Source organism: Castor canadensis, chromosome 13, assembly GCF_047511655.1.
Source record: "Castor canadensis chromosome 13, mCasCan1.hap1v2, whole genome shotgun sequence".
Lineage (NCBI taxonomy): Eukaryota > Metazoa > Chordata > Mammalia > Rodentia > Castoridae > Castor > Castor canadensis.
Genome location: NC_133398.1, coordinates 122,249,071 through 122,267,412, shown reverse-complemented (window position 1 = coordinate 122,267,412; position 18,342 = coordinate 122,249,071). Strand labels below are relative to the sequence as shown.

General features: G+C 51.0%; 1 protein-coding gene across 5 annotated transcripts in view; it reads right to left on the bottom strand.

The window, feature by feature from the left end:
- Positions 1–615: 615 nt before the first annotated feature.
- Fgd3 (FYVE, RhoGEF and PH domain containing 3) overlaps positions 616–18,342 on the bottom strand; it is a 53,613-nt gene continuing 35,886 nt past the window's right edge. For all 5 annotated transcript variants that reach the window (XM_074052506.1, XM_074052504.1, XM_074052505.1 and 2 more), the window contains exons 9-18: positions 17,601–17,747; positions 16,208–16,300; positions 14,706–14,785; positions 13,795–13,825; positions 13,218–13,325; positions 11,694–11,756; positions 6,117–6,236; positions 3,639–3,770; positions 2,202–2,342; positions 616–1,556 (exon numbers count right to left, since the gene is read on the bottom strand). In XM_074052506.1, coding sequence (XP_073908607.1) covers positions 1,305–1,556; positions 2,202–2,342; positions 3,639–3,770; positions 6,117–6,236; positions 11,694–11,756; positions 13,218–13,325; positions 13,795–13,825; positions 14,706–14,785; positions 16,208–16,300; positions 17,601–17,747 — 1,167 coding nt within the window. In that variant the 3' untranslated portion in view covers positions 616–1,304. The remainder of the gene's footprint in view (positions 1,557–2,201; positions 2,343–3,638; positions 3,771–6,116; positions 6,237–11,693; positions 11,757–13,217; positions 13,326–13,794; positions 13,826–14,705; positions 14,786–16,207; positions 16,301–17,600; positions 17,748–18,342) is intronic.

The following is an 18,342-nucleotide window of genomic DNA, read 5'->3' as shown; positions in this document are numbered from 1 at the left end:
CCAGCTGCTTTGCTTTCCTGAGCCACAGTTTCCTTAGTATGAAGCAGGTCCAGCACAGGGCAGAGGCCCACGTGTGTGCGGGGCTCCATGTGCAGTGGTTTTGGTGCATCCCATGAACAGCCCAGCTGGCACTTATCAGAACCTGTGTTCTGACACCTCACCTGTGTCCCCACCTCACCTTTACCCTCTCACCTCATCTGTCCTCCCCCAACCTCACCTGTGACAATCAACCATTTCTGATTCTGACTCAGTCCACTGAGTAGGTGCCCTACTTGTCCACTCAGGTGTTTCGTAGAGTGCTATGTGGATATTAGAGGATGGGCCGAACCCCCATCATCAGTCCCTAAAACCCCCACCTCTCCTAGAGGCCCTTAGAGATCTGGTGCAAACAGTACCCCCATCCTATGACATTCATGATGTTCCAGCACCTCAGGTGTTGGCACCGTTGCCCTGTCGGGTGGCCAGCTGCCTGCCCACCCCCTAGAGGATCCAGGATGCAGAACTGCTCACCAGGCCAGGTGTGTGGCCTGTGCAACTCTGTCACTCTTGCTCCCACCTTCCACACGCCTGTGAAGGACCTGCCAAAGGGTGGGGTAGACGGTGCTAAGGCTGAGCCCACTTGCTGACAGTAGGGCTTTATTTACACAGACAAGCACTGCACATGCTTGCAAAGGGGTGCAAATCTCACATGACTGCCACACAGGGCCAAGGTCCAGGCTTCCTGCAGAGTTTCTGAGTGTGGCTGTTCAGGAACCACCTGTCCAGGTTGGATGGGGCAGGCTTCCCACTGACCCTTCCACAGGAACTCAGCAGGGCTGCGAGGCAGACCCTCAGGAAAGGACAGAAGGGAGGTGGAGCTCAGAATACAAGTCACAGTCCAGCTCACACAGGTACACAGCATGGGCAGAGGCCAGGGTCAGCTACCCAGGGGGTGACTACCGACCAGGCAGTTGTGGCTGTCCCTGAAACACCCACCCAGCGTCTGTCTTTTAGAGCCCGTGCCGTCACACAGCCTGCTCAGATGACATTTATTTTGGCAGCAGCCGATGCTCACTTCTGTGGCCACACTGCCGGGGCTGAAGACAGAGGCCGAACTCTTGCCCAAGACTTGCTGAGTGACTGCTCCTCTCCAGGCCTCAGTTTCCTCCTCTCCAAAGCAGAGGGACCCTCCAGGGCCAAATGCCCCCCAAACTCTGCCTATATTCAGCAGTCGCAGGAATCCTTCATTCCTTCACATGGCCTCCCATGTCACCTCCCTGAGTACAGGTCTGACATGGCGGTGCAAAGCGCCATGGGAGTTCTGCTCAGGGAGTGGTGGTATCTGCTGGGGCCTGGGGCTGCAGGGTTCCTGGGCCGTCCTGGGCCGTGTCCCCGTGGGTGGCAGTACTCAGAGCCTCCAGCCAACGCTGCCATAGCTCCGTGGAGGGGGCACTCAGGTACCAGGTCTGCTGGCCCCGCCGAAGCTTCCACACATGCTCTGCCTCTAGCTTCTCCTCCGGGTCTAGCATGCTTACCGTGCAGCCAGGGAGAGGGATGGTGCAGGGCAGCTGACCAGCCTGCAGTAAGGAGAGAGGGTCCGTAGAGCGAGCAACCCCCGAAAGCCATGCCCAATCCCACACAGTGTAAGGCAGATGCTAACCCAGATAGGCCTGGGGGACATGCCTGCACGCCCTCTGTCAACAGAAGGACAGGTGACCCATAGCTCTCGTTGAGGGGGTTTTTCCCACCTCACTGAACCCCCAGACCCTACGCCTTCCCTTGGACTACCCAGTCCCAGGGGAGGTGAGGCAGGACAGTCGCTGTGACACTGAGGGCAGAAACCAGGGCTGAGAGTGGCGGGGCAAGTGTTCCCAAGCCCACCAATCAGGTACTATGGCTCCCAACTGCATCCACTTAGGGTTTGTGAGAGAACAAAGGGGTGAATGGATGAACATGTGTGCGAAGGAGGGGCCAGCCTCTGTACCCCCTACCCTGTCTAGCTCTGGGGTCCTAGCATAATGGGGGCCCATCTTCTGTCAGTGGGGTGGGGGACAGAGGGTTATTTGGAACAGCTGGGGAAACTGAGGGCTGGGTCACACTGCTGGAGTAGGTAGGCACCAGGAGGGTGACCTAGACCTCCTGTGGATGCTGAAGGCCTGAGACTCTAGGCTGTTGTAGTAGAAGGCACTGCCATCACACAGCATGGGGATGGTGACACGTACCTGGTTGCTTCCCTGAAGGTCCAGCACCTGGGGGTCTGATTCAGGGATGGCAGCCCACACCTCATTCCAGGCTGTACCATTGTTTGACAGCCGCAGGGGGCCACAGAGCAGGCTAGGCCGGGAATCCGCAGTGGGTGGCTTCTGAGAACACAGAGACACAGGGTAGGGTGGCCTCACCTGCAGTGGTCACTAAGCCTCCTGAGGAGGCTGGGGAAGGACCACAGAGACACAGTTGAGGCCTGGACGTAGGCTGAGCCCAGCCTCACCTGGCACTAGGGGTCACTTGAGGCCAGTATGAGGGGCGTAAGAACCATGTGGTTAGGCAGAATTTGCAGACTGGGCCCTCTCAGGGAGTGAGACCATGAGCCATCAAAATACCAGAGGAAAATGCATCAGCAAGTGTCTGAGTGTAGGTGACAGGGCCAAAGGACTAAATACACCCCACAATCCACACTCACGTGTGTTCCCTATCACATATACCACATACAAACATACACATGAGTACACACACTTCCCACACTACACCACACAAACCTCACACAGCACACACAGACCCTGCTTCTCTTTTGATGTGTTTTACAGCCATTATGGAAGCAAGTTCCCTGAGCCATCTGGACATGGTTCTGACACCATTTGCTGGAGCTGTCCCTGCTAAGATCTAGTGCCCCTTGAAGACCCAAGCCCACCCACCCCGCCCTCAGGGCAGGTGCCACTGGAGCCTTCAGGCCTGGTACACACATTGGTATTGAAAATGGAGGAAGCCAAGTGGGCAGGGCCAGGGACTTCACCCTCAAGGGCACCTGGTCCTAATACCTTACATCCTTGACTTCCTAGACAGATTGATGTCCGGGTTCTCCGACAGTTGCCATCTAGGATGTCAGGAGGTTTGAGAACACACTGACCCCAGTCCACCTGGACCACCCCACTGGACCCTTGGGAGGGAAGCTGACAATTATGAAAAGTTCCCAGGAGACCCCAACTTGTAACTGGCATGAGAACCTTGTGATATGTTGAAGGGAGACAGAGGAAAATGTGGTTTTCTGATAAAACATGTTTTCCTTTTTCCAGATCTCCTGTGATGCCATAAAATAGAGACCATGTCCTTTAGGAAGGAGGGCTGGAAAGGCAGGGCCACCCTTATGGAGAAATGGGGAGGGGAACTGCCCCCACTCTAGGGCCCGGCCCTGCCCTGCCCTGAGGGGTAGAGGTGAGTCAGGCCACTAGGTGAACCTCAGTGCCTGGATTTGGGGGCAGTTCCATGCCATGCCCTCAAATCAGGGTGGTGAGGAGTGGAGCTGACACTTGTTCCCATAGCTGGCCCTGACCAGTCCTGAGAAAACCGATGTGCATTTGATTGCTGATTGCTCTGAGTGACTCTCCATGGTTCCAGGGTGTGTGGATCCATTTGTCCTGGTCCCAGGAACCAGGGCCACCCACCTCTGTGCTCTGCTTGGGCTCAGTGGGACCATCAGAGCTGGGGCTGACAGGTTCTGTCAGGAAACACCCTCTGCAGACACGGCTCTGCCTGCTGTTCTCGGCCTTGAACTCGGAGCATTTCCCACAGATGACCTGCAAGACAAAGGAGATCTGTGAGCCCACATCCCAGGCAGAGGAAGAGGAGACACTTAACATTGTGGGGAAGGGCAAAGTCTTGTCCTGGGGTGGGGCAGGTGGCCAGACTGGTCCCATTGGGCAGCCAGGACCTGCCTTCCTTATTTAGATGACTCAGAGTCCAAGGACCTGAGTGCAAGTAAAGTAAGAGTGGGCAGAGCCACCACTTACCTGGATAAACCCCACATCACTGGCCATCAGGCACATGCAAATCAAAACCATAAGGAGAAGCCACTTCACACCCCTCAGGATGGCTATTATCCCCAAACAGAAAATAACAACTGTTGTGCTGTAGGTGGGTTGATGCAGCTGCCGTGGGAGACAGTATGGCGGTTTCTCAAACAGTTAAACACAGAATTATCACATGGTCCAGCAATGCCACTTCTGGGCATTTACTGAAAAGAACCTAAAGCAGGACCTTGAAGAAACATCTGTACAGCCATGTCCAATGTAGCACTATTCACAGTAGCCAAGAGGTGGTGGCAACCCACACACCCATTGATACAGGAATAAGGAAAACATGGTCTATCTATATGGTGCAATATTACTTGCACAGGTGGTGGTACGTGGGAATTAAGCCAAAGGATGCCCCTTGGTGACTATTCTAGAGCTCTCACTGCACTGGACCTCAACCCACCCACTGGCAGCACCCTCTTCCTCAGGCCTCATCCTTGGCTATCTGACTCTTGTGCTTCAGTCTTTCTTCCTCTGCTGGATCCTTCTCCTAGCACACAAGTCTCTCCTCTGGTCCCAGCACCATCCATATCCTCTTCTTTTCTCTGTCCTGGGCTTTTGCACACCCTTGGCTGACACTGCCTGGGTTATACCAATCTTAGCCACCTTATGGTCTAATTCAGGGATGACTTTGGTTTTAGCACCTGCAAGTCCTTGCAACATGAACCTCCTCTCTTGAGATGGTCACCTCTCTCTGGACTGTCTCACGACCCTCTCTATACTAGTATTCCAGAGATTACCATGGTGCCCCAATGTCACCATTCCCACGCATGGCCAACTGAGCCCTCCCACCCTGGATAGTGCTCTGGCACATGCTGGCCCACTCCCTCTCCACAGTGATCGGCTACCTGGGTTCCTTCCCTACTTCCACTGCAGCCTTCACACTTCTTAATCCTCTTCTATTCCTTCCTTATTAGAGATGTCAACCTCTAACTGTCTCCACCCCATCCAACCCAGATGCAATCACTGGAACCCACTGTGCAAATCTTCCAGAAGTGCCATCTTCCATCTGGACTTGCTGGCTTCCCTGAGCCCACGCACATCTTGAGCCTGGGCCACAACCTATAGGCCATTCTGTGTTCCCCGCCCCTCTTCCATCTACCCAGCCATCCACTCATCAATCCATCCAACCACCCACCCATCCGTCCATCCATCTACCATCCACCTATTCATTCATCCAGTCTCTCATTGATCCACTCATCACCTATTCATCCAACCACCCATCCACCACTCATCTACCCACCATCCATGCATGCATCCATCCATCCATCCGTCATCCATTCATGCATCCATCCATGCATCCAACCACCCATCCGTCATCCATTCATGCATCCATCCATGCATCCATCCATCCATCTAACCAAGGACTCATCCATTTATTTCTCCCTGCCAGCCTCACAACAAGGAACACCAGGCACCGGCAGTTGGAAAAGAGCTACAAGGCAGTTCTGTGATGATCTCTCTCTCTCAGTTTTAATATCTAAACCCAAAACCACTTGAATACTTCTATGTTCACTATTAAGCAATGACTCAGCAGCCCAGTCTCAGGAGCGAGGGCTTCAGGACTGAGCAAGAAGGAATGGAGATGGCACGAGGTTGGGGTACCAGTCACAAGGGGAGCCTCATCACGTGGGCCTCCCAGAATTTCATCACCCCTGGAGTGCTGGGGCAAAAGCCAGCAGGACAGCGCTCCCACCGGGTCACACCCTTCCTCTTCCTCTGCTTCTTTCATGCCTTACACAAGGAACACTATTATTCCTTTGTTCTTGAGGATACCTGGCTCAGGCCTCTGTGGTTCCAAACCCAACACTTTTTCAACTGCAAGGAAAAAGCTGACCAGAGCTGACCAGAGAAATGTAACTAACTCCCACGTCAAAGGACCAGTTTCACGCCCAAGGGCATCTGTGTCCAAGAGACAGCATCTGTAGGCATCTCTGTGCAGTTCATGGACAGCCTTCAGCAAGGCCTGCCGCCCACTGGCTGCTGCCCACCCATAAGGAATTGTGAGGACCCAGCAGGTGACTGTCTGCCCCTTGTCTGAGCTGTTCCTTCCCTCTTGCCACCACTCACCGCCCCACACAGCTTGCAGTGATGTCTCCTCTTGGTGATGGAGTTGAAGGTCTCACCGCAGCTCTTACAGCTCTGCTTCTCCTTGTCACGTCTGGTCTTGGATAGTTTCCTGGTCTCGAACTACAAGGAGGCAAATAGTTACGGTCAGCTATAGAGTGTGTGTGTCCCTATTCCACTAGGGTGTGGAGAGGCAGCTCATGATTTGGGAACTGATGCACACTCAGGGCAAAAATGGATGACGGGATGCAGAGGGGACTGAGGTAACAGTCAAGACATACACGTCCCACTTCCCACCCTGCTCCCAAGGGCATCACTATGACGCATAGTGTATGACATCACATGGAGTAAGATTCCGTGTGGATCAAGTACTTTATATTTGGAACCTCTTGGCCATGACTTTGTCTGGCCGAGGAACACAATGTATACTGGGATAAGCCGGAGTCTGTATAGATAGTGCATGGTGCCAGGGACTGGGTATCCCACCTGAGGCCCCAAGACCATGAGGGCTCTGAGATCTTGAGCACCGTCCTTCATTCAGCCACACATCTGTTCTATGTTGGGCACTTGGGGATTTCCATACTGTGCCAGGCATGCCACATGCATAAACACACATGTATACCCACATATTTGCATGTTCCTACCATGAGGCAGTATCTGGGATGGCGTGTGAGGGAACCAAGTATGTTGAATCCCTGCTCTGTCTCCTGCAACAGTGCCTGAACGCATGACAGTGGTGTGGAGGGCTTACCAGGGCCACCCGGCTGGGGCTTGGTTTCCCTGTCTATGAGCAGGGCAAGTCCAGAGACAGACCTCAGGCTCCTGCTCTGCCCTTCATCAGCCAGGAGCCCCTGGATGAGTCACTGTTCCTTGCTGAGCCTCAGTTTCCTTGTCTGTAAAGTGGAGTAAGCAACTGCCCACTGGGCCCTAAGCCTCATTCCAGTACACGAAGTACTGACTGGTGGTGGAAAGTTCCTAATTTACCCCTTCATGTTACACTGGCCTGTAGCCCCAGAAAGGCTCATTGTGCAATGAAATAGTTTCCTGTGCTTTTGAAACCCCCTCTCCCAGACCCAGCACTTCCTCTCCAGGGAAGAGGACAGGTGTCCCTCAAGGCTCCTTACTGCTGACCCTGAAAACAACATCATTAAGAAGAGTGTAGAAAATGCTAAAGCTGCTTCTCAAATTCCCCACCATGTCAGAACTAGAACAGCCCCTGGACATATTTATTTCAGCCTGTCTGGGCACAAACAGGGAAACTGAGGCCCAGAGACATTGATTTTTTTCTGTTGAAAAGAAAAACAACTAAAATATGCTTATCACTAGTATTTCTGAGCAATGTGAAACAAGGTCTGGGATTTGTTTTAATGAAAAACAGCAAAAAAAAAAAAAAGAAAAGAGTTTGTGTAAGGGGGAGGGAGAAGAAAGGAATCAGGAGCCACCCTGAGTGGAGTTTCTTGAGGTAGGAGGGTTTCTTGAGGTTGTTATGGGCTGAATTGTGTCTCCCCCACACCCCAAATTCATGTGTTGAAACCCTAATTCCCAGTTCCTCAGAATGTATTTGGAGGCAAAGCATTTAAAAAGTTGAATAAGATTAAATGACGTCATATGAATGGACACTTATCCAATACAACTGCTGTCCTTATCCCCCTGGAGCCAAGTCTTCTCTGAGTACTACTCTCATCTAGCCCCAGGAGCTCTTCACCCCACACAAGGCCGCTCCCTCATGATCACCTCGCAGGACTGCTGGGGGGAGGGGTGTGCAGGGAGGAGAAAGGGGCCTGAGGCAGGGAAAAGGGCAAGAGAGGAGAAAGGGGCCATCTTCAGGGCCTACTGTGATCCTGTAACCTCCTTCAGGGTGTCTAGACCTCTAGTTTTCAAGTGAGGAATCTGAGGGTCAAGATGGTGGGAGTGGTTGGTGACCAGCTGGACCTGACCTACAGCTCTCTTAGGGACTTTGGGTGGGACCATGGTACCCAATGGGCAGTACTGCATGGTGGCTGAGAATGCAGGAGACTGTGGGATGCAGGAAATACTGATGGGCTGGGCATATGACCAAGGACTCAGCCCCTGCAACTAGTGGGGACCTAGTCCCAGCCAAAGTTGCAGGGGAAGTTCCTGAGGCAGGGAGGGGGCCTCAGGGATGGGGCCAGTGCCATGGGCTCCTAAAACTTCCTTCACCCACAAGTCTGGAAGCAGAGCCAAGCCAGGTGCTCAGACAATGTTCACCCTGATGTGGCTCTGCCCCTAACCACATCAGTTCACCAACACAAGTCTGGCTGGATTTGTAGATGGCAGGTACCCAGGTGGCCAAGGGAAGAGGAGCCCATCTATGTGGCTAGGAACAGGTTTCCCAGTCAACCACTCTCCCTTCTTGAATGAGGTAATCAGGCAGAGCTGACCAAAGGAAGGGGGCTCATATTTTCTGTGTGGGGCCCAAGTCTCTCCAGGAAGTTGGAGACTGACTTCCATAGTAACTAGTCAAGCAACATCAACATCAACATCAACCCAGAATGTGGTCTCCACTGAGGGCCAATGCTACTTTATACAATATTTCCTCCTTGGCAGGGAACTGGAGGGACAGCTCAGTAAGACAGACTTGGACTCCAGTCAGTGGCCATGATGAAACAACAGATGACAAAATGAACCAGCAGTGGATCTCTATGAACACACTCCAAGGGCTTCAGGCATGACCTGAGGCTGTTCCAACAGTAGGTGGCCCACAGAGGCCAAGCCTTGTCCCTCTTTTCCTCCTGGGTCATTCTGCTTTGGAGCCCAAGGGTGGGCACAGGGTGGGGGGTCTTGTCTAGGAAGGGCAGTTGCAGCATTGTGGGGAAATCCTGACACAAGGTTCAACAGGATTGGTTCCTTGTTGGTCTGTGGGTCTGTTTGTCACCCACAGTTGGGTCTGGAGACTTGCAGGAGGGGAGCTTTCACACTCTGACTTTTGTGCCTCTGTTAGGAGAAACTGGACTTTTGCAGAATGACGAAGGCTTTGAATTCTGCAAGGCTCCTTGCAAAATTTCCTGGTTGCGGTTTAGCTTGTGTTAGGAAAGAGTGGCTTTCAGGGACTGTAATCTGAAGACATTTTGGCTCAGAAAATGAAACCATTGTACCATGAGTGGATTCATTTTCCTGTCCAAATATGCTAAGGAAAAGCTTAAGTTTGGATTCCTATAGCAACGATTGCTCTTTGGCAGCACAATTAAAACTTGCTTTTGAGCATCTTGTGGCTGTTCCTGAGCACATATATTCCCTGCCTTGCTCATTTAGTGCAGGTCAACAGATGTGACCTGAGCCATCCTGGGCCCCACCAAAGTCTCAGCTCAGCTCAGTTCTGCTCAGGGGAGGCACCAATGGGAAACACACAACCATATCCACTGGGGGATAGAGAGGCCTCAGCTCAAGCTTCAGGCCTGTGGTTGTTGGGCTATTTGTTGGAGAAGGTGCCAGCCCCAGTTTGGTGCAGGATGAGGGGCTGATTCGTGATAGGAAGAAGTAGTTTTCAGGGACCCCTGGAATAGGCCACTGTTAAGAGAAACTGGATTTTGCAGAATGAGGAAGACTTTAAATTCTGCAAGGCTCCTTGCAAAACTTCCTGGTTGGGGCTTCATGGATGTGGGCCGAGCAGACAGCAGGTGCAAAGGCCCTGTGGGCCTGGCAGAACAAGTGAGGCCAGGACATTGTGGTGAGGGGAACAGAAAGGAGGTATGGCCAGATGACAGCAGGAAACCACAGGGGGAGTGTAGATGTTTGTTTCTCTACTGGCTGCCTGGGCCAGTAGTCAGACTTCCTGACTTTCAGTTTAAACGAAATTTACCCTCAGGTTGCCTGTCTTTCAGTTTAAACTGACTTTCAGTTTAAACGAAATTTACCCTCAGGTTGCCTGTCTTTCAGTTTAAACTGACTTTCAGTTTAAACAAAATTTACCCTCAGGTTGCCTGTCTGCTCTGCAGAGGTCAGGCAACGGCATTTCATATTTATCTTGGGGCCTCCCCTGCCCCATTTTCTCCTCCTGCCCCTAAAATGCTTCCATTTCCACTCCCACCCCCGCCCATGCCAAAGCCTCATGAGTTTCTTCAAGGTTGAGCTCCATGGGACTTGGGAAAGCTCAGATCATGTGGAGGAGGGGCAGGACCACCCATGCTCCCCAGGATAGGCCTGCCCAGCCGTGGCTCCACACTGTCCCATCAGTGGGGTATGATGTCATCTGCTGACAATCTAGGTCATGACAGGAATGAATGCTGACCCAGAAGCACTCCCCTGCCTTTCACCCCAGGCTGTTCTACCCCAAGGAGGGTCCTTTTCCCCCACATGCAGGCCAGCTCACCTGACCACCCTGAGCTTGCTTCCTCCTCAAGTGGGGTTACATGACAGAACCCAAGGGGAGCAGCAATAACCTAACAGGGTCGCATTCACAGAGAGCCCCAGGGCTGGAGTTTATGATGAGATTGAGTCATTGGCTGTTCTAGGGCTCATCCAGGTGGCCCACACCTGCCCCAGAACAGGACATGAGAAACAGAGACAGACAGACAAAGAGCAAAGAGACAGGGACAGAGACAGACAGAGATAAAACATGAGAGACAGAGACAGTGGCAAAGAAGAGAGAGATAGAGACAGACAGCGACAGAGAAGCAGAGAGACAGACAGACAGTGAAAGTGAGACAGAGTGACATAGAGACCGAATCAGAGATAGAGAGAAAGGAAAAGAGAGAGAAAGAGAGCAAGTATGAGGAAAGGGAGGCAAGTGTGGGGGAAGAATGTGGGACTGTGCCCTGAGATGGTGTCTGGAGACCCCCCAGGGAGAGGAAGAGCCCATGTCTGGGAGGGGCAAGGGAGGACAACCCACGCAGGTGTCCTGTCATTCTTTTAAGCCAGGAGAACGGCAGGACCCAGCACAGTGCTGTCCAGCCTGTGGGCCTAGTGTGGCCCCATGGTGTCACCATCAGTGCAGGGAGCTGTGGGGCCCCTCAGCTGGCTCAGGTACTGATGCTCACTGTGCAGCTTGCACATCAGTGCCTCAGTCTACTAAACTCCGTAAATTAAATGAAGGGAGAAGGGCCTCCTCTAAGGTCCCACATTCAGTCCCTGACAGATGGATTCAGGGGCACAGCCACCTACCCCAAGCCACGATTTTTAGAGGGCGGGGAGGGTTCATCTTTCTTAAGGCAGATGAGAACACACAGAGAGTTGAGGAGGCCAGGGCTCCATGACGACTAGGTCTCTTGGGTGAGGATGAACCTGTGTTTTTGCACCGCTGGACACCTTTTTACTATAAGCTTTACCAAGACATAATTTACACACAGCAAGAGCACAATGTTCACGTAGAGCTCAGAGAATCCCTAAAGATGCACACGGTTACATGATGACCACCAACAGGCTTCCATGGGGTCTACACCAAGAGCCTCTAGTTGGGATCACCTGCACAGCCAAGTCACCAGCGCCTGGCCTCAGACACAGTCTCACATTTGCATATTCAGATCCTGAGTAAACAGCAGGGGGCAGGCTGACCCGTTGGCTTCCACCCTCCAGGTCACCCTGGTCTGATTCTTTGTTGAACACTGGGTGGGGGTCGCTCACCCCTGTGGCACTCCCACTGCTATCAGGCACCACTGCAGGCTCCACAGAGCTTGTGCTCACCACCTGGAAAGGAACACAGAGGTTGAATATGAGGGCTTCCACTGCCACGTGGCGTGTCGCATGCAGCAGGGGCATTTCCTCATGCTGGCATCCCTGCCCTCTTGCATTGGAGGACAGGTACTAGAGAATCAGCACTGTTCAGTGAGCACGGGGGCTCTGGGGAGCCACTACCTCCATGGGCCTGGTCCCCGATCCCAAGGTATCTGGGGATCCCCAGTGGGGTGGGCGCTGGCAGATGAGTCCTGGTGGCCCTGATCAGAAGGCTCTAAATCACACCCTGTCACACTATGGATTCTCTCCTTATCCTTCTGGGATCCTTTTGGTGACTTTGCAGACCCTAATGCCTGCAACCTGACAGCTAGGCTCAGCAACCTCTGTCCCTAGGCCATCTCCACTCAGGAAGCTCACAGGAACCTTCCTTCCTAGGAATGATGCTAAGTTTTCCTCCAAAATATATCCAGGAAGCAGAAAAAAATAAGTAGATAGATAGGATGCAACTATTGGGCAAAGGGCCGATGTTGTGAGGCCAGGGAAGGCAGGGCCAGCCTGGAAAGGCAGTTCCTCCAGATGAACCTGGAGACAGTGGGGGACCACCACTGAAGGCTGAATGAAGGCAGCATGGGCCCTGGCAAGTTGTCCTTGCAGTGACCCCAGTCCCATGCACACCACAGTATAAAGCCTTCCAAAAATCAGGCAGAGATCAGCCTCCACATCCAGCCCTCCCTGACTGCATGGAAGATAAGAGGGATTGCCAGGCTCAGCCAAGGCTTCAGCCATCTTCCTCATCTGGCTACTTCATAGTGACTCTGCAACCCGCCTCCTGCATGACCCAAGTCTCTGCATGGAGTCTGTCCCCTGCAGCCACAGGGTAGCTTCACAAGGAGGGAGAATGAGCTGCCCCTGTTGCTCTGCTCAGAGGATTCTGAGTCAACCTCTTCCAGAGTATGAAGGCATTTGGGGAGAAAATACAACTGCAAAAAGATGTCCAAGCCAGGTGCCGATGGCTCACACTTGTCATCATAGCTACTGAGGTGGTGGAGATCAGGAGGATGGAGGTTCGAAGCCAGCCCAGGCAAATAGTTTGCAAGACCCTATGTCAAAAAAATCCAGTACAAAAAAAAAAAAGGCTGGTGGAGTGGCTCAAGGTGTAGGGCCTGAGTTCAAGCCCCGGTACCACCAAAAAAAAAAAAGATGTCCAAAATTATTGAATATCCTGGGCTGGTCAGAATAACATGCAAGAAGGTATCATGGTGGACTGTACATATCACTGAGTTTTGTGAGATTCAGGTTCCTCGGAGAAAATAAATAAAATCCCTCAGTGCACAGGGCTGCCATGCAGAAGGTGCGACACCACAAAACAGCACACAAGAAGCACTGTCTCCCAGCAGGCTGCCATGGAGGCTCCCAGTGAGTAGCCACCTGCACCGCGATCCCATCCCACCCTGGCCCAGGCTGCTGACTCACAGGCGAGTCTGGAGACAAGCCAGGCTCCTCGTCCTGGCTGCAGGTGCTGCTGAAGGCCCTGAAGGTCTCGCTGTTCTGCTTGTGCTTCTCTATGGTGGCCTGAATGACCTGGATACACAGCGAAGCCATGGGTTGTCAGAGAGCTAGGGGAGGATGCCAATGCTGGGGGGGACATCCCAGTCTCTGACCCGAGGATGGGGTCCTGGCCTTCAAGGAAGGACCTCTAATCATCTTCCTTTCCCCCTAACCAATGACACAACTCTCCCTTGGAGCCATCCAGGTTGAGAAGACCTGCTCCAGGGAGAACACTGGTTCCCTGCCCCTCTCAGTGCATTTACATCCACTCATTTATGGGGAGGAGTTTAAAAAGGCAATGGACTGAAAGACTTGTAGCAGCTGAAGGTGCGAATGAAGGCACACAACAACCACTGCTTCCTTCCAGGTAGGACATAGGGACAGGCAGTGCCAGGTGTCGGGGAGGAGGTCCTGGGGCCACTCCCATCCCATGCTTCAACACGAGATGGCCATACTGCTCAGTAACTGGGGATTGCTAACTCCAAAATTTTAGCAGCTTCACCTGAATCCATGCTTTCTTCTCTTCTTCTGTCCTGTAAAAACAGAAACTATTTTATCAATCCAGTCTTGGATTCCGACTATAAACCTCTCAGCCCTGCAGCACACACTGAGCCATTCACTGTCTCAGGTGGAGGCTGGAAAGTTGGCTCCAAGGGCTCAAAACACTCATGGCCAGGTGGGGTCAGGCTTGCTGTGTAAACCGGCTGCAGTGGGTATAGACCAATGTCTCTCTGAACTCAAGCAGGCAACTACAAAGCTTTTACAAAGCCATTGGTGGGATGTGGGATGCCGGATCTACACATCAGTGAAAGCACAAGCCTGGCCTTAGAGGGTAATGTGACAACAACTGCTGAAATGTAGAATGACGTTCTACTATATATATGTTCATAGGAGTATTAGATACAGTATATAATAGCAATATGTACTGTATAGACTGTAATAGCATATATAGTACATGTAGTATATTTTATATATATGGTTTATATTGTGTGTGCATATATATATATATGTTATATATATATGTTATATATATATATATGTTATATATATATGTTATATATATATATATATAACAGAACTTTCTGGAAGGCTATCTAAGTGATGGCTAAAAATATCTACCAGGCCTGAGGAACAGAAGGTAGGCAAAGGCTTAATTTCATTGACCTCCCCTTGGTACAGTGAAATACTGAACTATGAATAAATGAATAAATAAAAACACATCAAAAATGGTAGAGCACCTGCCCAGCAAGCTCAAGGCCCTGAGTTCAACCCCCAGTACCACATAAACAGAAAACAAAACAAAAACATTTTTGTTTTAAATTTAGCCTGCTTAGGAAAAGAAAATGTCTGCTACGATCTCAGGCAGGTCAAAGACATTCACAAGCAGAAGTCCAGTGATGGCCTGTGCCATACCGAGTCTGGAGCTCCAGGGACCGTTTTCTTCCCGTTATGATGAATGTAGGTGCTGCGTTTGGCTTTACAATGTCCTGCACCTGCAGGAAGGAGAACACACAACAAAACATAAACAAAGACAAGCCAGTTATTTTAGCTGTTCCGCAATGTCAGCACTGTGTTCTTGGACTTGGAGGTTTTTCCTAGAGGAGGTATCAGAGGTGTGCAGGGAGAAGACACTGAAACTCAGGGTCACAGTGGCTGATGGTGGCAGCTGCCTGAGCCAGTCCTAGGGGGAGGGTGGGCCACTGATCCTACCCACCCAGCACAGGAACCTGTCATCCTTTGTATGTGGAACGTGCTGAGCAAACTCACTCTCCCCTCGGGCCTCCACTAAAAGTTGCCTTCAGCCAGCCCACGCCCAGCCTTTCCCCATTGGCACCACCACCCACAGCAGCTGCACCCATTTAGGAGAGATGAGGACCTTATGAGAAGAGCCAGGAGGGCTTTTGCCACCCTGCAGACATTTGAGTCCATGTGAGCAGGTGCATCCTGAATTTAAAGAAATATACAGGAAAATGTGCACCAGAACAGGGCTGGTGAAATAGGGCCATTTCTCCTAGGTTCTCAGATCGCTTCCTCTCCCATTAGCACAAAACAACAGAGAACAGTAGCAGAACTGGGGCCCCCTGCAGTCCTCAGGGTGTCCCCCACCCCTAACCAGCCAGCTTGTGGCTTTATGGAAATGCATATTCTGGACCAGCCCAGAATATCTACACTTTCCTAACCACGGGTTGAGAACTGTAGTAACACATCAAATCTTTCAAAACAGGACTGATTTCTTATAGAGAAACACTGGAAAAATGGTGTCTTCTAACTGTGGAAAAAGGGATTTTTTTATGTAGTTAGTCATTGTTTATCATTATCTTTCTTAACCTGGAGCAGGAGAATTTCAAAGGAAGGATTTTTTTGTGTGTGTGTCATTTAAGCAAATCTGTACTTTTTAAAATCATTAAATACTTGGATATAGCCTGTTTTTTTGTTTTCAAAGCCCTCCCACAGTGAACAGAATCCATTCCAGTTCCCACTACCATGAGACACAGAATAGGCTCACAGACCAGGAGGCAGCAAAGACACACAGGCACCTGCAAACCATTCTTTAGACCAGTCAGGGCAAGCAGGTCCACATTCCATCCTGAATTTGTCCCTGTGACTCAAGCATCACTCTGGGGTCTGTAAATTAGGCCCTGAGTCCTGGCCTCACTGGGGGCAGTCCCCTACCCCCACCATTCCCTGGGACCCCAAGAATTGCTCACTTTAGTTTTCTGACTCGGACCATCTTTCAGCATGAGACCGGCGGGGACATGGCAGGTAGGCCAAGCAAGAGAGGGGGAATTCCTGTTTATCCAGGCCAGGGCCGAGATGATGTTCCCACAAGCCCTCGGTCAGTAAGCTGGTGACTGGAAACTGCTGTCCCCAGCCCTGCCCCTCAGGGCAGACTTGGGAGAGAGGGGCTCACCCACCTGAAGATCAGAGATGTCCATTTTCTCCCGGACGCTGAACTTCTGGCCCATGAGCCTCAGTTTGGGCACACAGTAGAGGACCATGCTGTTGAACTGTAAGAAGAACATCATGGTGAGGGGGGGCCCTTATAAACTAAGCTTTCCTTTAAGGTCACAAAGTAACACATATTTTCAAAAAGATGTACACAGTTGTTCTAACTATGCTTACATCTCTGAACGAGGTGACCCAATTCCTAGTTTTCAGTTTGTCCACCATGCCCATGGGTGAATTGTGTGATAAGCAAGCAAATATTTTGAATGAGCTACTGCCACATGTGCAAACATGGATGACTCTCCCAAATTCACATGCCAAGTGAATGAAGTCAGACCTGTCTGCTGGCATTTATGTTGCATTCTGGGAAAACGGGACTATATAAACAGAGAAAAAAAAATCAGTAGTGACCAGGGCTGGGGAAATGCTTAACCACACAAGGTCAGGACAAAGAAATTTGAGTAGGCAGTGATCGAATTCTTCTATAACTTGATTGTGGTTACAATTATCGCATTTGTCAAAAGTCAGAACTATAAAGCTAAAGCGATTTTGGTGAATGTAAATCTTTTTAACTTTAAAAAAGAAATTTTCAAAGATGTAACTGGTTTTTTGAGAAGAATAGAAGCTGGACTATGGGTACAGTTCAGTGGTAGGGCACTTGCATAGTAAGCAGGAAGCCCCAGATTGGATCCCCAGCACCACAAAGAAGGAGGAGGAGGATGTGTAGAAAGAGGAGGAGGAAGAGAAGGAGAAGGAGAAGGAGGAGGAGGAGGAGGAGGAAGAGGAGGAGGAGGAGGAGGAAGACAACTCTGGGTGCTGGTGGCTCATACCTGTAATCCTAGCTATGTGGGAGGTTGAGATTGGGAGGATCAAGGATCAAGGCCAGCATTGGCAAACAGTGTGCAAGACTCCATCTCCAAAATTACCAGAGAAAAGTGGACTGAGGTGTGGCTCAAGCAGTAGAGTGCCTGTTTTGCAAGTGTAAATCCCTGAGCTCAGACTCCAGTCCCACCAAAAGGAGGAGGAGGAAAATGGAAAAGAGAAGAAATATGTGTCTTCCTAATACATCAGATACTTCCCCTCCCTCTGAGCCAGGATTTGGTTCTGGGACAGTTGAAATTCCTGTGTTTGGCTACAGTTCATTGTATTCTCCTGGTCACTGGTGACTGCTCAATTCCAGAAGAGGCAGATTAAGGAAAAAAGGGACGATGGATGTGAGCGTTAAAAATATGCAGTATTTGCAGTAAATGGGACAGAGCCATTGGCAAAAGATGGTGCCTAGAGTCCTTGAATCTCCCAGGATGCCCAGAGCCCGAGGAAGCAGGAAAGAGAGCTCTGTGGCTGGACTGGCAGCTGGCTCACCAAGAAGAGGTGGCGGTCCTGGGCTGTGCCGTTCTTGGCCGACAGTTTCTGGATGTGACCCTCCTTGATCAGTTCATTGGCTGGGTTGACGATCTCCTCTTCCCCACCCAGTTGCTCATAGACCTCCAGGAGCTTGTGCATCTTCTCCTACAAGAGACAGAGGGCTCAGTAGGGACCAAAGGCCAGAAGCGGCTGCTGGGGACCCAAAGGCGAGTGGAGCCTTGCCTTGCAACTACAATCCAGAACCTCAACAGGATAACGAATCTGCTGACAATGAAATGGGAAGGAAACCGGGGTGACATTTAAGTATTAAAAGATGATTAGAACTTCACCATGAAGAGAATAAATAATACTAACAATAATAATAGATTACAGCTGCCTCCATTGCTATATCTGTTCTACACATGCTATGTATTTAACTCATTTAATTCTAAAACCAACTATATATATGGGGGGTGCCATTATTATCCTAATTTATAGACAAGCAAACTGAGGCATAAAGAGGGCAGTTGAGTGGCCACAACTCAGACTAGGTCAAGCTACACATCACCTCTCCCAGGCCACGGTGACTGGTTGAGTGGTCACATGGCCAACAGCACCTTAAGGCGTGATAGGGTGGGAGTAGCAGTTCATAGCCCCAGCTCTGAGTTGGAAGCCAACACTGCAGAAGGTAGAATTGAGCCTGTAGGGTCTTCTACAGCAGCAACATGGTCTGGATTTAGACCCACCAAGCCTTGGCAGC